Here is a 22,798-nt window from a genome sequence, read left to right as displayed (position 1 = left end):
CCCCCCCGGTACCTCCCTCACTATCACTTCCTGTTTACACAGCCAGACACATTCCATCTAACTCCCATGAAAGTCAGATCTGTATTAGGTATCCAGAGGAAACTGTCAATAAGACTTGAATTCTTTCAGTCTCTAAAAATACAAACTTGTCAAATTTCTAGCTCCACTAGCATTAACTTGCAATTTGAAGAATCTTCTAATTTTCATACACTCCTGTGAGGAATAGAAGTTGGTTACTTTCACAAGGCTGAAAGCCTTAGTTAATTACAAGGATCTTTTTTAATATCAAACCCAGCATTCACAAGGCACTTTCTGCATATTCTCCTGTGTATCATATTTTGGATCTCGTTTTTCTCTTTCAAATGATTAATTGACGAGGTTTCAACAAAACAGATCTCCAATGACAAACAGCTGACATTTTTAATGAGAATTATTTACTACTGTAGTTCTAATTATGTCAAATCATAGCAGATGTCCAAGATTCTGGACAGTTTCTATCAGCTTCTCAAGTGAAGGAGAAACCTGGGATCAAAAATTGGGTTACATACTCTGAAAGCAATACAGAACATCTGTGCTGCCCACCAGCTTAGACCAGCCTCAAAATCAATTTCACTTTAAGAACTCATTCAAAACAAGGCTCTAGCTAGAAAATAAGCTTTCTTTCATTGGTCTCTCTATTCCACAGGTCCACTAAAAAAAGTCACACTTATCTTTGCAAATCCTGAATGTTTGCTTGCACAATGTAAAATAATTCAGATGACTACAGCATAAGATAATACTTGGGAACATAATTAGAGGCATCACATTACTATATTAATAGGAACTGAAAAGGACCTCTACTTCCAAAATTCATATGGTTTGTGGATGAGAAATAACAGAAAGAAGAACTGATAAGAGGATAAGAGAATGGGTACTGGCCTGTTACCACACACTTCTTCTGACATTCTTCCAGTGTTAGAAAGTTGTTCTCATTGCCATGGCATCCACCATATTCAAATATTTCACACTCATGGCTTTGAATATTGAAGTAATAGCGCAGGTGGATTGCTTTGCATGGACCTTCATCTGCTTTCATGGCACAGACTGAATGCCCTAGTTTCAATGGTGGCAAAGCAGCACCTGTAATACAGAGGAGAAGCAGAATAACTGGTATTGAGTTAGTTTGCTTCACTGCACATCATAGCTTCAAAATGAGCTTGCTTGTGTCTTCTGCTAGAAAGGCACCGCGTAACATCTGGCTGTAAAGCTCTGAACACACTAAACATAGATGTAAAAAGAAAATAATGATCTACATTGGAAAACAAATTCCATTCAAACCAAATGTGCAGTTTCAATTTTCACCAAACCAGCTCATATCATAAACTTTACCTCCTCATCATAGATGTCTAAATAGCTATGGATAGTGCCTTAGTCACAGGAGCTTGTGAGCAATTCTGAACAACAAATACATTGAGAAAAATCCTAGTAGCTCCCAGAGACACAATGACTACCCCTGCATAAAAAAAGGCAGAAAGCAGGTTCCTTGTGCTCTCTTCCAAGTACTTCTAATAGTGAACATAGCTCATAAAGACCTCTCATAGCAGTGTGGGATGAACTAAGCAAGACAGCCCTGCAGAGGGCACCATTCCCCCATCAGATTACACTTTACTGGTACATAAACCCATCCAGTACAATTGAAAGGTCATCACAGTGTCTTATTTTCTTTGACCCCACTAGTCTTGCATTAGAGCTTTCAAGAGCTAAGACATACACAGCTAGAAAGTTAAGGTGACAAGAAACCGTATCTTTTCAAATCATGCCATTTCTATGTTTTTTCAATATGCATTATTACGTCAGTGAATGTTTTGTAAAAATTTTCACATAAATTGTGAAGAACACTAGCAAAGTTTACACTGTCAATGTCTATAAGGAAATTCCGACTGACCATCCAGTTTGTGATACTGTTCCCTTATAAATATATAGTTTAATATCTTCTTCTGTTTTGCTTTTCCAAGGAACTATTTTACCCTAGAGGATTTTGAAAGCTTTACAGAGTTTGTGTGCTTGCAATAGCAGCCAGAATAACAGACCTGAAATTTTTCATTCATTCTCCCAGAGCTAATCAGAACACTGATGTCTCTTAACATGTATATGCAAAAGTATCTATCAGTGCTCTCTGCAGTGACCCAGGAAACAGGAGAGAAGAAAGAAAGAAAAAAAGAAAAAAAAAAAAAGATGAGGACGTGAGTTTATGTGATCATTGCACAGGTTCCTACTACTCACTAGATTAAGCTGCCAGTTTTAAATAAAAGAATGCATAAAAATCAGGCTTTATGGCATGATAAAACCAAAATTTTTTATAACTACTACCTACCTGCTCTGTGGATATCTAATGTTAATATATACAATTGGCCTTATTATATAATCTTTAAATGAAATGTACAGCTGAGATAAATCCTCATAAGTACTGAGGTCAATGGAATTTTACTAATTTTATTCCACTTGAGCCACTTATAACTATTAAACCTACAGGTAAGAAACAATTTTCATCATTAAAATATTTTAACTCATAGAATTTAAATCCTTGAAAAATTAAACAACCTTTATTACACGATTATCATCAACACAAAAATTGTAGCACATAATTAGATCTTCCAAAATTGGACAATTTGGTGTTAAAATACGGATTAAGATGAGTAATTTCAAAATTCTTATTAAATATTCAGTCCCTAAAATAGTTTGTGACTGTTTCCTCATCAGTGAAATTATATTTACAGATTTTGAAATTAGGAAAACAGATTTGAAATATTATTGAAGACTTCTTAATAGGAAATGTGGATGAATTAAAAGAAACATTTTTAAGAGACGTTAGATTCAGTAAACTTTCTATGGAACTCAGCTTGCCAAACAGATTTCTGAATTTTGTTTCTTGGCAATTTCTTTATCTGGGTCTTCCCAAGTCCATGAAGAATTAGGATTTAGAAGTCACAGGGATTCCAAGTTGGACCTCAAAGGTCTAAAGTTCAACAGGTTTCAGAATCCTTTGGAAGGGATTTAAAAAGGCTCAACTTGAAAAGTTGAGAGGATACTGCATTGCGAAATGAAACTTTGGAATTCCCCTACTCAGTAATAGGGGAAAAAATGCCTTCAAAACATCAAAGTTCTCAGTAACTTTTGGAATAATTCCTGAAATGGTAAAATCAAACATTCAGAGCTCCACAGAAACTGATCCAACTCAAATGCGGTTGGGGTGAGGGTTGGCAGCTGGTTTTTAAACACGTCATTTTCTTGGCACACGAGAAATGAGGTCTCCTATGTGACCTGTGTCAGTGACCCAGTTCCGTCTAGAAGAGGTTGTGAAAACTTAGTAGGTTTCCTAACTACTGGAATTTCAGACATAGGGTTATGTCAGCTGATTTTGCTTGCTACATTATGCCACACCAATGTTGTGGGCTATCAAAACAGAAACAGTGTGCAAGCGTAGTTGCAAAACTACACAAAGATGATGAACAAATGGCTTTGTAGAGTTTATCTGAGGAACTTTCTGGTCTCAACTTCTAGCCTAATGCCCATCAAACCCACAGAACTAAATCATTGTTTTGCTTACCTCTTAAGGCCTTTCCTCTGCAGTCACAGTGACACTGTTACCACTGTCAGATGTACTGACATCTGCTGCAAACATAACGACTATCTGTGTCACATTTTTTGGCAATCAGACATTTATTTTCTTACGAGTGCTAGAAAGTTACCATAGACAAAAATCTGTACCCTGTGAAACCTCCAGGTGCCAAACCCTCCAACTTTGCACAATAACCAAGTGGCTCTGAAGAAACAAGGCACAAAGGGTTCCATGGGAACGGATCATTCTTGTGTCTGGGAACAGTGAAAGAATTTTTCCCCATTATTTTACACCTGGGAACACTTAACTCACACAGATGGCATAAAATTAGCTTTCCTTCTCAGATTAGAGCAGCAGATGAGAAGGCAAGTGTGAGTGTTTGGCCAGTAGATCTGCATTGATACAAATCTGCCTATACTCATTTCGCATGTCACATGTGGAATATACCTTGAGAAAACGAATTCTTAGTACAAGGCGTCCTCCTCTGCTCTTCAACACTGGAACAAATTGTTCCTACTCTGTTTTAGGTCCTCTGTGAAGAGCACAGTATGTGACATTTAAGAAAGATGTCTGTCAGGAAGGTCAGTGAATATTCTTCAATAGAAACATGGGAAGTTAAAACTGGATGGAATTTTAATGGAGTTTCTCATTCAATTTTTGGCATATTTCTATGGGATAAATACCTTAAGACCTTTTCTGACAGATGTCCAAATTGTTCTTAAAAAACTCCAGTGAACTAAAATTCCCAGCAACCTGAAGCAGTCAGTTCCAGGATTTCACTACCCTTCTTACAAGACAGGTCTTTTTTGTAATATACAGCCCAAGTATTCTTTATTGCATATTAAATCATTTTGTACTTCCTTCAGTGCATAGAAAGAATAATTTAAAACCATATACATACAGTAAATTTGTTTTCATTTTCTAATCCACCATTCATGTCTTGCAATTCCAAGCTGCTGCAGAAGAGAAAGTTGCCTCTTGCACTCCTAGCCTTTACTTGGGGCTTTCCAGGTTCAGCTCCTTCCCAGGCTGCTAGAAGCGTTCGTGATGCAGCAGCCCCCTGGCACTCACTGCGTCACTTCAGTAGCCCACCTCTGGTCTACTTTCTTTCTTTCGGAAGACTATTGTCTCCTCTCAATTATCTCTATACTAAACAAACTCCTTTCTTCCAATCTTTTTATTGGCCTTGCTTTCTAACCCTCTTACAACTCTCCTTTGGATCTTTTCCTATTGGTCTGGATTACTGTTAAAGTATGCTGCCCAGAGCTGAACATAATCCTCTACCTGTGGCATTATCAGTGCCAAATAGAGTGGAATAATTATCCCTTTTTTTTTTTTTCTTAATACAGTATAGTTACTTGCCGTCTTTTACAACAACATTGTATTATTTTTGTAATGCTCTGCAACTTCCACTTACTTTCCAGCAAATACAACCTTGTTATACGGGTCTTCTTTCCACCTTATATTTATGAATGCATTGATTCTCCTTCTTAAGTATAGCATGTTGCATTTGTCATTTTAAAAGAAAATTAGTTTAATCCTCCACATTGGATCTGGCCCTGTTGGATATTTATTACTCATCCAATTTAGGCATCTGGTCCAAATAAACTTAGAAAATCTATAGAATTATAGGACTGTACTATCCTAGACCAAGAAAATTGAGTTTGTTTTGCTAGAAATACATTAAGTACTGGTTACAGCTGATGCTCACTGTCACAAAAAAGTTATTACTTGCCATACTAAAACCAAAATAAAGCAAAGCAAAACCTCCTTTCCTCTCCTTCTTCTCCCCCCCTGCCCCTCAATTTTTTAATTTAATGACTTCATTACATCAGCTACCTAAGTTTTCATAACAGAAGGCACTAAACATCCACTGCTCTGTCTTAACAATCTTTCCACTCCATAGTTTGTGGTAAGTGCAAAGTAATGCTGATGAAATGGCTTACAATGAGCACAAGTTTAGTGCAGATGTTTCATGTCACTACCTTCTTCCTCCATTCCTTCAGTCTTCCTACTGTTGGCAACTATCAGAAACAGGATACTGGCCAAGACTGTTCCTACACAGCACAGCCTTTCCCACATTTATTGTCATTCGCATGGCAACTTTTGCAAGTTAAGACATGGCAGTTTAACACATGAACAGCCACTATTAACTAACATGCAGTAATTTCACTGAGAGAGCTCTAATAATCTGCAGATAGTCACACTGTAGCCCTGAGCACATGGACCTTATGTGATCAATGCACAGCACTTATCACATTACTAATAAGCGGTATAGTATTACAAAACCAGCAGTGGTGAATAAAGTGTCTAATCCTCTTACATTAATACAAATAAAAACAATACTTTTACCCCAGCTATAGGCATAATAAAAGACTCTAAGTTGACCTTCACACCCTTAAGGAAAATCTGCAGGGCTGGTTGCTAAAAAAACAGACTTTTAAATAGAAAGTGAACCCATTTCTCTATTATACTTACAGCACAATAAATATGAAAGACAACAGTATTACCGCAGAGTTGCTTTTCAGAACAGAACTATATAAATTAAATTGGGAAAATAAAACTTGGTCAGGAATCTTCCTGACTTTTTATGTAAAATACTTTCTGGTTTTGTTTGCTCAGGTTAAGTGTTCTCAACCTTATATGAGTTTCTGTGGTTATCCTTAATTATAAAGATATGCTGTCATCTTTCCATGCTTTCTTGTAAATGCCTTTCTTTGATAAGTGATATCAATACTAAGCACCTTGTCACTAATGGATAGCTGTTTCTCCTCTCTCCATCTTTGTCAGTTTGACAGCTTTCCACCCGCATGCTGTTCAGTGCTCTTCCTACCCACGTGTTTCCTACCCTTTCTTTAAGCAGTCACATTTATTCTTGATAAACTTTCACATACAAATAAAAAGCACATTCAACTTGTGAGTCATTTTCTTCAGGCTTTGGAACATCAACTAAAATGCTCCCAACCACATAAGGTATTATTGAATGATATGCATAAACTAGTTATTTTTATATCTTTTATTTTTGTTATTACCCTTATTTATTGGTGGTAAAATGATAGGTTTTGCCAGAAGAGAATAAATTGAGAACCCTTTTTTAACCCATTGGACTTGACTTGCAACCTTAATTATTACTGTAATTTAAATACTAATAGACAAAAAACCCCTATTAGATTCAGAAAGCACTTGTCATACTTTTGGATTGCATGGGGTATGTTACAAGTAATGGATGCACACAACTTATTTTATCCTTTAATACCTGAAATTTATTGAATTCTAGGGTAAAATATGTCAATGTTTTATAAGCATCTAACTCAGAAAATAAATGCTATCAGTGATATTGCAGCCTACAAAATTGCTACAGTTAAAATCACTGAGACCAGAATTTCACTCTTAAGAAACCACAAATATAATTTTAATTAGTACCAATCTAATCATTTTATAGAAACAGAGTACTGCAAAAATATATATTTTTTTTAAACACTGTAACTGAGTCTTCCATAGTCATGAAAACAGGCTCCTAGTTTAATTTCTAAGTTTCACATTTGGTTGTTTTTCAGTTTGGAATATAAGCCCAAAAGTTCAGAGCTGATCCTCATACTAAGTTACTGGTTGTGTAATCTTAAATAACTGGTTGTAAAATAACTAGTGCAGTGATAAAATAATGCCCAATAAAAAGACTATTTAATTTTCTTGAGATTATTTTCTTATTGTCTTTTATAAACAAAAGAGAGGAAAAAAAAATGAATCCTGCAGATTTCTTGTTCTGGTGACAAAGTGTGTTATTTTAACAAGCAAGACAATTCAGCCTTCATGAACTGCAAGCTTAGGCTAAGGATTTTTATAAAACTAAGAGTGGCAGGGCCGAGCAAAGATAAATGTGACTTTGCCCCCAAACAAGAACGGCATTTATGTACTTCAGGGTTAAAGAGAAACAAATTTATTCTGTATGAAACAGTCTTGACTACACAACCAACGCAAAGCATATGCTTAATGCAGAACGGTACATATCTTCAATTGCAGTGATTAATTGTGACATGGTTCTAAAGCACTACCTTCATTTGTAGTATGGCTGTGATTATACACAATTAATATTTTTGTCTCAAGGAACACTGCTGTAAAAGTCCGATAGAGAGAAATAATTTGGATGGAAATCGGACAAGACATGGGCAGGTTAAGTAGAGTGCCAACATGAAAAAAAGGTTCCCCTTAGCTGCACTCGCAGTTAGGCTTCAAAATCAGACCTGTCAAATGGGAGAAGTATCCACTGCATAGTTCTCTGCAAGTTAAGAAAGACATCACAATTTCAAATCATTTTCTCAAAGGAAAAAAAAAGTATTTTAGTACAGCCCCAAAAGTGTATTTTTCCCTCATCTGGTTTCTCAAAATTCTTTGGGAGGAAATAAAAATATCTTTCACAATGACACCCAGTATAGAAGTTTAATCCACCTTATTTCATTTCAATGAAGTGAAAGTAAACAATGATCTTACAATGGTAAGAATCTGAGAACCTCCCCAGTTCTAACAGTCACGCTTCTGACTTTTTTTTTTCTTAACAAAAATCTCTAACTGGTGAGTTTTTATTTACCCAGCAATATCAAATCACTTGGGGCTATACAAAGAGTTTCTTCAACACCCAGAAAAACAACTAGGATAGTAACTGCATCACCTTTAGACCAAACTTTGCAAATTAACTGTGACTCAAGAGAGCTGTGCACAGGACAGAGTAACGTCAGTCTACAACGTCATTCATCATGTTTCTGCTCTATTTGTATGGGGAGATAAAACCTGAGTTTACCAGCTGTGTGTTCTTTTCCCTAAACATTGAACTTTTCCATGGGTCCTAAAGCAGAGCTTGAAGGGAATAATCTTGATATCTAACACAACATTTGATTAGGATTAGAAGTTCCAAAAAGCATGGGAAACAGAAGCCTTTATAGAAGGCAATTTTGGTAGAGCTTAATGCAAAATTCTAAGCATCTCCCTGTTAATTAATCTCCCTGTTTTCTAATTAGAAACCAGTGCATTTCAAAAGTTTCTCAGAAAAATTCTCAAGTACAGAATTACATCTACAGTGCATTTTAACATAGTGGGTTTTGTTGTTTGAGATGGATTTATGTGTCATTTTTGCAACCTCTTACCCAGAATATCCTCCTCATCGCTGTCATGTAAGTCAGTAGTTGCATGTCCAGTGATACAGACGAACAGCAAGATAAAGGTTAAAGGTAAGGAACACCCCTTCTTTCTTCCTTTCATCTTTCCTGTATAACATATAAATGACAATACACACTTAAACCAAACTCCTTGAGTGCTCTGCAAAAGTCATTAACAGGGTAGTGCGTAGCCATATGGGTACATATACAAACTGGGAGCTTTGGAAACAACATGAGCTGTGTAACTATATTGCAAGCACAATGAAAAACAAGACAAGATTTATAGATGTGCTCAGTTGACTGCAAGTCTCCTATCCCACCTCCAGTACAGATCAGAGGCATTGCTATTACTTTGATTTTATTTTAAGCCACAGTTGAAATCACCTCCCAGAACACATAATGATATAAAATGTAACACTTTGTACTTTTCATGTCCTGATCAGTTTTACACAATGTATAGTTGGCTGGGATGTCCAGTCCTTCCAGATAAGTTTTACTCTGTCTGCAGACCCTGGATTCATTGCCACAAACATAGGATTCTATTTTTAACAAATATTTCACCAATTTATAGTTACCAAGTTCCTGGACTTTTGCATAATTTGCATTTCACAGGAGTCAGTAAACTTTTTGCAACATGAACGTCAATGTTTTAAGAAGTATTTTGTGTCTTGTAGATCCCTCTAATATTGAAAACCTCACTTAAGTGCAGATCTATTATTTTTCACATAGGATCAGTGAAACCATAGTCATTCACACAAAGAAACCACTTGTATTCCATGGCAGCTGGCATGTTCAAGTTTCCAAAGATGAGGTTATGCATGCACATATGACAGTACCTCTGGAAAACTTTTCCTTTAACTTTTTTAGAAATACATATTTTCCAACTAACTAAAAGTTCCTTAAGGGTCTCTGAATTCTAATCAGAGAAAAGGCTCAATATCTCCTTTAGCTACCAAGAGATAGATTCCCTAAGATATCATCCTTTCTTAAAGTATGATACTAAACTTTGGCTAAGTTCATGAATATTAACTTAATAGAAATTAAAGGTCAAAAGACTAGGAAGTTCCTAGTCTTCAGATGCTGTTTTGCCTTTAGTGTTTTTGTTTACCTGCCTGTGAAGACAGCATGTCTGCATCACGTAAAACAGTGAGGGCAGGAAGGGCTATGGGAGTAGATGAGATGACCTGTCACTGTGCTTGGGATACAGCTTTATAGCAGGAAGGCTAAAGAGATGATGCTGAAGTGGCAGGTGACATAAATAGAAGTAATCTTTAACAGATTAAACTTTTCTGAGTGACATATCTTTGTCTATGAAGTTAGAAGTAAATCATACCTATGGTATCTAAGAAAACATTAGCAAGCAACAATGTCTCAGAAAAGTAAAATCCTCACAGAGATTAACCAATTTGACACAGCCACTCTGTGCCAGAGCCAGAAGGTGCAGTTATATCTCCAACACCAAATCAGAGCCAGAATTTTCATTTCTTTCTTGACAGCTTATCAATTTTTCCCTCCTGCATACTCAGTGTTTTCCTAACTTGCAGCATAAGTAGTAAAAAAGAAATGTGTTCTTAAAAATAAGTCTTGGTGAAATTACAGACCAGACCATGAATAGCACTAATTATTTGGATAATTTTTTAAATTCACCATTCCCTTTAGAAGGCTTCAGTATGTATTTTAGTGAAAAACAGAGATTTTTTTTTTTCTTTTTTTTTTTTGTAAAGGAACAGAATTTTGGGATCAAAGGAATTTCTATTTTAGCCAGAAAATATGACAGCGTTAACTTTTTCATCATAATGCTTTCCTGCTAAAATAAAGAATGCATTTGCCTTTCATTCATTCTAATCTTAATTTCCACACCGACAAATAAAATCCTTTGTCCTCGTAAAGTTGGCAAAATGTTTGGCAAAAAAATTCAGATCTCATTTTGCCCTATTAGTCATTTTTTTTTAAACAAACTTTCCTCAAAGACTGTTTTTTACCTCTATGAACAAATTCAGAAATTTCTGCTTTCTACTAGAGACATAATAGCTACTCTTGGAATAGAAACCAACTTGTTACAAATTCTGAAACATTATGTAAACTGAGAAAATGTGCAAGAGCTACAATCGCTCATTTTCAGGTATTTTTCAAAGAAATAGAAGTAGTGTCCTTCATGTTTCCAACTAGAATTCCAGTTTTACATTCCTATATTATTTTACATATTAAAACTTAATCTAATAAGATATTATTTTTACCCTTTCCCTAGTGACAAATTACTAGTGATCTGTTTGCTCCATTCAGAGTGAATAATCCATAAATAATTTTTCCCCACCCTCTTTACTGGAGGAATTACTTATGGGCCTCTTAGCTGACCACAGGATATCCCTACAGTATTGCTAAAACACATGGGGAAAAAAAAAACCAAAACCATGGCACTGTGCTATGGATTTATCAGTTATCAGTCCACTCTAACATGCCAGACTTTTAGACCTAATTACATTCATTAACACTACTGTCTACACTTACTTGTGTACCCCATCTGCTCTCATTTGCCTTAATTTTTTGTCAGTCTGTTTGGAAGTCTCTTGTTTATATGTGATAATTATATGCTAGTTAATTATTTCAATTTTCTAATGCCATCCTTTTCCCAGCTGTTGTCCCGATGTCATCTCACCACTGAGTTTTTAAAATATTACATCATTAGAGGAAAGGAAGAGTCTTTACTGAAATGCTCATTGCTACCCACGGAATACTTTTGAGTTACAGCACCCAACATTAGCATTAGTGTACTCTCTCTTTGGGATATTCTCAGCATTTTGTGTCATTATTCAGGTAATTTTCAGTTTTCCAATCAATCAGAGAACAGATACTCCCTCTCCATCTTTTTCTGAGTACAGTACATATTATAAGTTTGAAAGCAAAGTAACTGTTGCAGACCAAGGGCAATGGCCAACCTTGACATTACTGTCAGTTTCAGGAAGTTTGCCCTGAATTTGATCAGCTTCTGTGAAAGTGGATGAAGTTTAATGCCAGAAGATCCACAGAAATAGATCTCTTTATACACTACCTGGCAAAAATAGTGTCTTACACTTCAGATGCTAGAAATAAATCACATATGTAATAAGCAAACCTTTTAACATATCAAAATAATATCATGCAAAACACAAATCCAAAATAAACCAAGAAAACATCTTTAAAAGGAATTCTGTTGACTACATTTCTGCACAAAGTAATAGAGGTAACAAAGTTTCTTTTTAGCTTTCATAGCCCATTCTATGATTTCCAGAAACAGACTACCTCTTACAATGCATTTGGCCTAATATCAGATTTTCCTCCATGCAAAGCTGTGTGGTACATGGCCTTGGAAGAATTTTACTTTTTTTATCCAAAGGTTAGTGAAACAGCTACAGCAAATCTTTTTATTCAGCCCTCATAAAAAGTCCAGTCACGCTTTAAAGGAGGAAGAAAACACTGTACAAGGTAACTGGAAGTTGTCCAAGATTGTCTTTACAATTTGAGAGACAAATGAGTTATGATGTTAGTTTGACATTAACTACAATTAAAATAAATCCACAACTAACAAAAATGGTATGGGGAGAAATATTAAATAAAAAAATTCAAACTGCACAAGAATAAGTACTTAGCATTGTAATGTACCTAAGAGTGGTGATAGTTTGATATCATCTAGGCTGAATAAAAGCAGAAATATCATCAAATATTCAGATTTGATACTTAGTAATAACTTCCACACTACGCCTGGCTCCTGTGAGCTCATGGGAACAAAAAAATTACAAAATATACTTTCAATTTTAGTTTTTTAAATGACATGGGAAAGGGGAATTTTCTAAGCACATTGTTTTCCTTAGAAGTTTTAATTTGTAATCATTGGCAGAGTTGTGACCCTTCATAAAGGAACCCGCAAGTTATCCACAACCTCAGTTGCCCATGGATTAATTCCAAGTTTGCCCCTGGGCTCTCATTTTCTATATTTGAGTTTTTTCAAACATGATGGCAAAACTCTCACTAGTTCAGGAAAATTCTATTTGAATTTGTTTTCAATCACTCAAGTTGAGGCCTTGGTTCCTTCTTCCAGGAATCTGCAGAGTATGGATTTAGATTGCAAAATATAGTAATCCATTTTTACTGAATCATCCAATATTCCCAACAGCTTGTTTCCAAGTAGAAGAAAAATATAGGAAACAATCAGCCAGAAATGGAAATACTCAATAAGTTTCTCTTTTTCATTTGAAAATAGAATTCCGTATATCACGAGCTACCGTATATAATTGTCACTGTGTGATTATGAAGATAAATTAGTGCATTTGTACAGAGAACAAAAATTTTACCCGGGTACAGTATTTCTATTCTTCCACTCAACTCCTACATTTCCCTTAAAAGAGTATCTTGTCAAAAGTAGGTCTTCCTGATGCTTGGGCAATTTCCCAAGAGGAAAAATTTAGGCTGTATAACTGCATGTCTGTCTTATTGCAAAGTCTACTGACCAAAGACAATCTCCTTTATCATCTTGTTAACCTTCGCCCAAGGTCACACATTCCCAGAACATTGTGTCGGGTATGGGTGGAGGTGGGTTGAAGGGGGTGAAGGTTTTAGTACTGAATTGCTTAAATCCTTCTGTAGTTTAATTATTTCTTATAATTCCTAAAGGAAAAGTGAATCCAAGATCAAAGTGAACTTGGCACTGCTTTTTCAATTAAAAACCCCAAACCCTCTAGAAAAGTCCAAGATTTCTGATTTAATGTTCAGCTGTCCAGTAACAGAACTTTAAAGCTGTAAGCCTCTTATGATACTGATTTTATTTCCTTTTTTTAATGCACTGTTTATTTTTTACTGTATTTATATGGAAAGCACAATTCTAATTTAGGAGAGCCAGGAATCAGTCCAGCATTAATACTGGCTTTTCTCTACATCAAAGTGTCTTTAATGCAAATTCCAAGAATTCCTAAGACATTTCCTTAGGAACTGCACTCTACTGCTCCCAAACTACCTACCTTTCGAGTCAGACATTTTTATATCTATAACAGACAACATCTAAGTTACTTGACAAAGGAGATCAAAGGTTGTCCTGGTTTCAGCTGGGATGTAGTTAACTGTCTTCCTAGTAGCTGGTACAGTGCTATGCTTTGAGTTCAGTATGTGAAGAATGTTGATAACACTGATGTTTTCAGTTGTTGCTAAGTAGTGTTTAGACTTGAGTCAAGGATTTTTCAGCTTCTCGTGCCCAGCCAGGGCACCTGACCCAAACTGGCCAACAGTGTATTCCATACCATGTGACGTCCCATCTAGTTTAGGAACTGGGAAGTGGGGGGCAGGGATTCGCCGCTCGGGGACTGGCTGGGTGTTGGTCGGCGGGTGGTGAGCAATTGCCCTGCGCATCATTTGTACATTCCAATCCTTTTATTACTACTGTTGTCATTTTATTAGTGTTATCATTATCATTATTAGTTTCTTCTTTTCTGTTCTATTCAATCGTTCTTATCTCAACCCAGGAGTTTTACTTCTTTTCCTGATTTTCTCCCCCATCCCACTGGATGGGGGGGGAGTGAGTGAGCGGCTGCGTGGTGCTTAGTTGCTGGCTGGGGTTAAACCACGACAAAGGTCTATGGGTAATAACTGGCACTAATTTATTTACTGGTTTAACTAAATGCCTTAATTTGTGAATAACGCCATTAGCTTCCCTCAAGCTGGAATATAGGTAGACAAAGCAGACCACAAGCAATCAAGGAAGTTCCCTGTAACAGATCCTTATTACCTGGTCTTATAACTAGACATTTTTTATCTTGCCACCTAAACACAGAAATACAAGAAAGCTCTCAAGACTTTTTTTTTTGCTGAAGACAGACAAGTATAAAACTCTGTGTGTTCTCCATGCAGTTTGCAGCCTTTGGACCCAGATCTTTTATATGTGTGTGTATATAGATAGATATGCATGTTTGGTTGTTTTGTTGTTGTTTGTTTTTGTTTTTTTTTTTTTACTTAGCGGTCTCTTCAACACCAATTTCTATAATTACCAGAATGTTTAGAGGCAAACATTTCTTCGCACGGTATTTATCTCTAGCTAGCTAACGGAAAAAGCAAAATAAAAGCTAGCATTTCCAGTAGTAGCCAAAACCAGACAGCTTTAGAAAATGGCATAAAGTGGCATTGTAATGACTATAAAAGTGACTCATTCACACTGACAGCCCAGGAAATGGAAGCACACATACAAAAAACCACCCCCAAAACAGCAAAGGATATCAGCAAATAGAGGAATGAATAGCAGGAGATAGGATGTGCATAGTCAGAGGTTGAATTTAGCACAGCCTAAAATTAAAGATATAAAGGTCTAATTAGTCAGGATTATAGCACCTCTGATGTAAAAGCAGACCTTTTTCAGTTCACTATACTTCAGAGGCATTATATTTGTCCTATGATATCTTGTACTACCTACTAGACTTGTATGACAGAGATTTAATTAGACATACCTGTAAGCATTGTCTCCCAGCTGGCAGTCAGTGAGTTCCCTTAAAAAGTATTTTACTACATGTGCTATTTTGCAGCTGTTTGAAGGATCATGTTTTCTCATTTACTCTGGAGTAAGTATGAAGAATGAAGTAAATATGAATTCTGTCAGCACTGCTCTGATGTAAACTGAACAAAGAATGATGATACATGCCCTAGCTTTCTAAGTCCCAGAGTCAGTGCTGGTCTGTCATTCAAACCTGCTTCCACTAGAGCAAAGTCTTACAGTGTCATGGTAACTTAATAAAAAGGGAGGCAGTCTACTGTGGGTCATCAGCACATAAACATTACTGATTGAAAGCATGAGCTATTGGAATTCCCCCCCTCAACTTATCTCCCTCCTGTGCCCTACAGTAGCAGGCCTAATAGTGTCTATCAGTTCTGAGACCAGAGACTCCATCAGATTCCTCCCAGAACTTCAAAATTCCTTCTTGTTATGATAGAGAGTTTTGGTTGGTTACCTACCTTTCATCATTTAACACAAATGTTGACTTGCTGCTGCACTATTCCAGTCTCTTAAATTCCCAAGTGAAAACTGGGAAGTGAAAATTGGCAAGTGAAAATTTAGAAAAGCACAGGTCTTCATTCGCTTTTATGCTGAAAAGTTGTATGACCTGATGTCACTGTTTCAGATTTAATCTCCCACTTTAGTTCTGTTTTTATTAAGGTTGTAAATGCTGCTTTGCTAACACAACCGATGAATGAATTTAAAAGAAAACCTTGCTATGTTTTGAAATTGAAACAAAAAAACCCTTTCACTTGTGCTTTAAAACTGTTTTCCCTTTTCCAACTTAGCTCCAGGACCTATTTATTCCCTTCTACTAGTCAGCTCACACCTGGCACCAGGTTCTTTTGCCATCCTGTCTCCGCTCAATTTCTCTCATGACACAGCTCCAGACCCTTATTTCCTCCTCCATTGAGTTATCCTTCTTACCTGGCTCAATTGGGGCCCCACATCCCTGATATCCATCACCCAACAGCCGGGAACTGGATATATTCTGGGAGGCAGAGTGATGGTGAGAGTATGTCTTGGCAACAGTAGCTGGCGAGTAATTTTCCTAACTCCCTGATCATGCAGTGCAGACCACCTGATGCAACAGTCCAAGTGAATTATAAACTCTGAAATTAAGAGTGGGTTTTTTTAAAATAGCTGCACTTTTCACAGGAACACTGGATTTGCCTACATCAAATCATATAACTACTAGTGATACCTTTATGGAGAATGACTAATTATTTTGTAGCTACTTCTACTAGCCATAAGGGAAAAAAATAACCCAAAATAAAACACATGGCATGAGATCCAACATTATGAGCTTATCATAAAGGACATACTGAGAACATTATTTAAATTTCAGTTTCCACCTTATAGAAGACTGATTCAAACAGAAATAAAGAAATAAGCCAGTTATTTATTTAGATGTGGCAGCTGCATCTATCCAACATGCCACACCCCAACCTGAGGTAAATCTCTACTCCATGTATACAGCCTGTTTTCATTGTGACATAGCTTTCAACAGGGAAAGGAAATATTCTTTTGCTCCCACCAAAACATTTTTTTTAAATGTGGACTAAAGCAAATTACGAGTTTACATAATTTCATAAATCATAAAAAGCAAAACATCAAACCCACCGCACTCAAACCTGCAGTACTTGGGCACAAACTGCCTGTTTCTAGCAAAAATATACATCATATAATCCTATTTTCAAAGAGAAAATGCCTTCAGCATCCTAATAGCTATTCTCAGAGCACAAAACCCACTAACAAAACAGACAAGCAGCAATACTAGTTAAGGTTTTCGGAACACAGCATAGCAGTCCCACATGAGCATTATAAAGCCTCTAGCCTGTTTTTTTTTCTAGCAGTTTGGACTGGAAAAGTATAGTGTATGTTTTCAAATCTCAGGTGTACTTATTGATAAATAGTCATGTATTTAGAGGTCAGTTAACTTACCACAGCCTTCTTTTCTAATGGAGATGGTCATTTCAGTGTTGTATATTTGTTATCAACCCAGTTGTGTGTAATTTCACATTGTACACACTAGAGAAACACAACTACTCAATTTCACTAAAGTGAAGCTGTCAATTACTGAAAATGTAACAGGCAGGCACAGGAGGAAACTACTTGCCACGCTGATGCCTCTCCTGACTGATTTTGACTATGCCTATTAACCTCTTGCAACCTCATCATCACACAGATCACATTTTGCACACATACCAAAGATCAAAATACAAGTTTCTTCACTTTGTCAAGCAAGTCTAGCTCCCCCTGTCTATATTCCCAGCTGGAGACACCACCATATATTGTTACTGCAATGGATGCACAAGCTTTGGATCATCACACAGCTCAGAAACACTGTAATTGCCATCAGTGGGAATACCCCCAGATTCAGACTGCCTCAGATTATCACCCTGCAATTACTTAAAACCAACATAAAATAACACTGTCATAGAAAAGAAAGGGTCGTATTCCCTTCATCTCCCACCACAGTGTAGATCGTGCTGCTTATTCTGGTGGCAGGGCCAGTTTCTGTGGACCTACAGCATTCATCAGATGAGTCTCAGAGCACAGTAAACTTCAGCCTCATCTTTCTACACTACCTTTTCTGTGACTGTTGAAACCATAAATAATTGTCCAGAACCTCATTACGTTAGAGACTGTATGAATACAGAGGAGAAAGACTGCTTCTTCTTTGGCATATTCTCAGCCAAAGTAGAAAATGTTTACAGCAAATGCTAATACCCTTCTGCAGATATTTCTGTGTTCATAAAAACTGCACCAGCTAAGTATTTCCTTCATACAGTAGTTGTATTTCTCATTTACTTGCTGCAATTCCTATTTTCAATATAATTGTTTTAAAATCAGTTCTCTTGGAATACTCTATTTTCTGGAAGAAGATTGAACTTTCTTGTGTCCAGATCATATCCTGGTCAACATGTTCAAATGCCTAGTTCTATTTTTTTCAGTAAACAGTAAATCAGGTGAACCAATTAACTTCAGAGGTATACTTAGTTATGAATGGCACACATCAGGGAAGATGGCAATAATACTAAAGATGGAAAATGAACAGCCGTATTAACAGCAACAGGAAATAATTAAGGAAACTGAACAAAGGAGTTGTGAGAGAAAATTAAAAGGACTAAAAATAAGTCTATTTTGCTGTGAAATAACTATCAGAGGAAAGGAATTATACAATTCCCCATATGGTTTTGCTTCATTCTGCCCCCAGGGGCACTCTGTCCCTGTTGTGAAGTAAAAACAGTTTCATAAGAGAAACACACAGAAGTAGGCAATTTGTCTCTGTTTTTTAAGACCATTCTCCTTGGTTTCACTGTGAAGAAGAGCTTTAGATACGAAGATCCCATCAGCTTCTCCTATTTCTTAGAGAGAAAATATGACTGTTGAGAATGTAGCCCAAACAAAGAGCAATAGTAAGTACTGGAATTAGACAGATTTTAAACAGTTTGCTCCAGAATTGTGTATATAAGAGTCATGTAATTTTTGAGGCTATTAAGCGCTACTGATGGTCTATTTTTAGGTTTTAAAATTTCTTTTCTTGTTCCTATACACATGCTCTGATTCCCTCTGCCAGGCATTTTCAGAACATATTGAATGCACACCAACAAAATCATGATAGTTTGAAAGCACGTCAAGCAGCTACCACTTTATTTTAAAATGCAGAAGAGAGTTATTGGCAGAATCACCTTCTTAAAGTAAATGTAGATGCTAAAGCAGCTTCCCAGAATGTGAAAGATGGTGCCAATGTCTCTTTTTTTCCAGAGAAGATTTAATAGTCATGTTTCCAGAAACTACCTTAATCCCATTGATATATCCATGAGAGCAATCTGTGTTCTCTGCCCTAAAAGTAATTCAAGATCCACAGAGTCAGACGAACAGCATAAAGGATATCAGTGCCTCTGTACTGCATAACAGACAATCTGAGTGCTAGTATCTGCTCCTGTTTATGCACTTAACTTGGAAGGGTTATTGGAGAAACATGTAAACAGTCCTTGAAGCTAGATCTGGAATTCCGTAGCTCTCCTTCTATAACTGTGGGTCTGGTCTAGCTAGAGGTGAGATTTCAAACTCACTAAAGGCTCTGGACATGTTCTCTGAAAGCCTGTTAGGAAGCTTGTTACTTTACACCTTTGCTTGGTTTCCTAGACACACTATATCTCGGACCACTTTTCTCCCAATCTCTTAACATTTCCTCTCTGACAGAAACTCTGCCTCCTTTTTGTACACTGTCCCTCGTTGCCCTTCAGATCTGACACTAAACCCTAAAATAGAAACCAACAATTTATAAGTTTTTACCATTAGACTTTCAAATTTAACTCCCTGGTGAGATTAAGGATAAATTCAATGTCATTAATTGTTCTATCTGTCCTGAGCCAAGAAGATCATAAAAGTTTAACTTACAGTCGTTCTGCATTTAGAATATTAGCTAGATGAGTAACAATTCAGTTTTCATTAGCAATATTAGTAAACATGGGCACTGCACTAAGAGGCTAAATGCCTTTTAAAGGTCACATAACTACACCAGACAGTTGAAATGCATTACATCTCCAGATTACAAACTATGCAATGCACAATGTAATGATAAACATAAAGATTACTGAAAGTCAATTTAAAGTACACTTGGAGATTCTCCAGCATAAAAGTTAGAAAAATTTCAAAGAAATGGTTTTATCAAGCAATTACCCACATGACTACTTTTTAATGAACCGTTTCACGTGGGACGTATTTGGCAGGAGAAAAGGCTGGAGCAGAACGCATTTTAATCATCTTTACCTCCTCAACATTGCCCCGTGTGCATTACACACCAAGTAAACTTGATTACAATCTCAAGTTCATCTTAAACAATAATTCAGATAAATTTAGTGTGGCTATAGATACTTGCTGCCTTCACAATCACAAACTCTCTCCTAGTAGAATTAAATAATGAGCAGATTATAAAGGGTAAAGGCTGACATTCTTCCCAAGTAGGTGCCTAGCAATTCCTACAGCATGCCTTTGCTGTTTGTATCTATACTGACAGCTGAACTTCCTGTCTTTGCGTCTGTCCATAAGACATTCAGGAAGGAAGCTTTATATCTTTACATGTTTTCCATGAAGTACTTTGATGACTAATTTCTAGAGTACTGAGTCACATTGACATTTCACATACTCCCCCCCCATCCAAATTGTTATTGTTCTCCCTACTCCACTTTTCCCATTGTGACATGCCTTCTCCTCATTTAAACAGTATTTAGATTTTCTAAAACATAGTTAGCTAAAATTTATATTTTTTTTTTAAATACAGGCTAGTATCACTGTTTTTCATTTACACAGTTACTAAAAATGAAGTTTATGTCAATTCAATTTCAAGTAATATATTACAAAAATCACGAATAATATTCTGGGTTTTCGAGGGCTGGGAGTGGTGTGTGTTTGTTACATTGGCACCACTGTAGGCCTCATTCACTACACTCCTCATTGCTCAAGGGTTTTTAGTTTTTTGAGAATTTCAATATACATTGTGAGTGAAATTGGCTTATAGTAGCATCAGCTTAATTTGATTCTCCTAAAATGTCCTCGTACTTCTCAAAATATTAATTGCTTCAAATGTTACATGCCTTAGAAAGATTTGAAATAGCCTGGCAGACCACTCTACCTGAATCAAGCCTGCCTTGGAGCTACTGTAGTGGGGAAATTGCTTTAAAAAACAAGAGCTTTTTTCCAAACTCCAGCTATTGATCAAAATTAACATATTCACCTTTAGGATGGTTTTCTTTCAAAGAACTGTCTTGGAGCTCAAAATACCTTAGTCTGAGATTCTGACAACTAAAGATTAGTTGTATTAGTAATCATAAAAGTATATTCATTGTCCTACTGTTTTAAATTTACAGAGAAGAAGTCTCCCTTTTTGCAGCACTCATCGCTGGACTTTGAATCTAAACATCTTACTACTGCATCTACCACATTCTAAAGAAAGCATACCACTAGACACTCCTTTCTGCCAGCTAAAGAAAAAAAAAATCTCTCATGTAAAACTGAAAGTCTGTTGTAAAGTACTCACCCAACTCCTAGCTACAGTTGTTGAAGAAAGAAAGAATTCCTGAATATGATCCTCCCCTACTAATTCACGTTGAAGGGGTGTGGTGTAAAACTACAAAGGCAGGATTGCAACCTGATCTTCCTAGAGCAGGCTCCCGCTGGTGGATTAATCAGTTAATCCTTGTTCTCGCTTTTTGTAGAGCACATGCGTTCACTCTGGGTAGAATTCAGAGATCTGCAGCAGCTGCAGGGACACTTCCTGTCTGAAGTTTTCTGATCTCCCTGCAGTTTAGAGCAACTGTTTTCTAAACAGCCCTAGCTCAAATTAAACACACTTTTAAAGAATGACACAGTCTGTATGATATTCTATTCATTATACCTTGCAGGCTTTGATACAGCTCCTGAGGATGCCATATTAATTGGCTATTTAAGAAAGATACGTTGTGGTTTACTGTTGGGTTTTGTTTGTCTGTTTGTTTTTAAATAAAGCCATGCTATTCACTCTAGATCCAGGCTGCATTCATCACAGTATCTGGAGCTGTACTACAAAAGCTATTCTGCCTTCAGCTAGAACATACCATCTATTTACAAATCATGCTATTATATACTAAAATTAAAGTTAAGCATCATCAAGAGTACCATGGCTGAATACAGGGACGGGGACTCTAGGTATAAGACTGAGACCTTATAACTTGTGGATGTAGAGACAGTTGACCAGGATCTTAGTCCTGGACACACAGGATGAGAATTTCCCAGATAAGGAATTAAACAGCAACAGAGGCAGAAGTAACAGCTGAAGAACAGTAAACTTAACACAGTTAGTAGCTGTAACTAATTGCAATTATTTCTGGGCAAAGACAAACAGGTGAGTTAAATCACTTTCACTGAAGATTTACATTCATCTGCTCATCACCATCCTGAAACAAATTGGAAGTTTCTCATAGTCAGTTAACAGGTTAACTATCTCTTAACACAAACCAAAGTGCTCCTGGCAGCTAGAAGCACTCACAAAGGGGCAGTTTAAATGCTGGGGGTGGGGTTCTACCATACAGTTACTAATTACCAACTTCTAGCTCAGATAAAGCAAGGAGCAACCCAGCTCAGGAGAAGTCAGTTAAATGAAAATGGTCAGCCTGTCATCTGTATGACACCAAGCCTCTGAAAAACAAATTTTGGGGGCCCATGTGTTAAGAATTAGTATCTATCAGTGCTATCCATAAATCTCTTCAAGGGTCACAAGTAAGACAGCCCAAAACAGATATACAAAAATAACACCACGATTTAAAGAAATCTCAGTCTGTAGAGTTCCAAAAAATGACATAATTCCTCATTTTGCTTTTCTTAGAATGCATCTATGTGGATGAACAGAGAGTTTCAAACTTGCTCCACTCTACAAGTCATTCACAGATGACCTGCTTTATTTTTAGTCATACCAGATGCCGAATGATCTGAATTTACTAGTCCATGCAAATATATTCTGCATCTAGGGACTCAACTTGGTCAAAACTTCAAGTG

The 22,798-nt window shown here is 36.6% G+C and overlaps 1 protein-coding gene across 1 annotated transcript in view; it reads right to left on the bottom strand.

Moving 5' to 3' along the window:
• TFPI (tissue factor pathway inhibitor (lipoprotein-associated coagulation inhibitor)) overlaps positions 1-21,494 on the bottom strand; it is a 42,463-nt gene extending 20,969 nt beyond the window's left edge. The window contains exons 1-3 of the mRNA XM_010583223.1: positions 21,306-21,494; positions 8,737-8,856; positions 919-1,119 (exon numbers count right to left, since the gene is read on the bottom strand). Of these exons, the coding sequence (XP_010581525.1) occupies positions 919-1,119; positions 8,737-8,851 (316 nt within the window). The 5' untranslated portion in view covers positions 8,852-8,856; positions 21,306-21,494. The remainder of the gene's footprint in view (positions 1-918; positions 1,120-8,736; positions 8,857-21,305) is intronic.
• Between the last annotated feature and the right edge of the window lie 1,304 nt (positions 21,495-22,798).

The sequence above is a fragment of the Haliaeetus leucocephalus genome, unplaced genomic scaffold (genome assembly GCF_000737465.1).
Source record: "Haliaeetus leucocephalus isolate CR32 unplaced genomic scaffold, Haliaeetus_leucocephalus-4.0 Scaffold880, whole genome shotgun sequence".
NCBI classification, from domain to species: domain Eukaryota; kingdom Metazoa; phylum Chordata; class Aves; order Accipitriformes; family Accipitridae; genus Haliaeetus; species Haliaeetus leucocephalus.
This window is presented reverse-complemented; position numbering and strand designations above follow the sequence as displayed.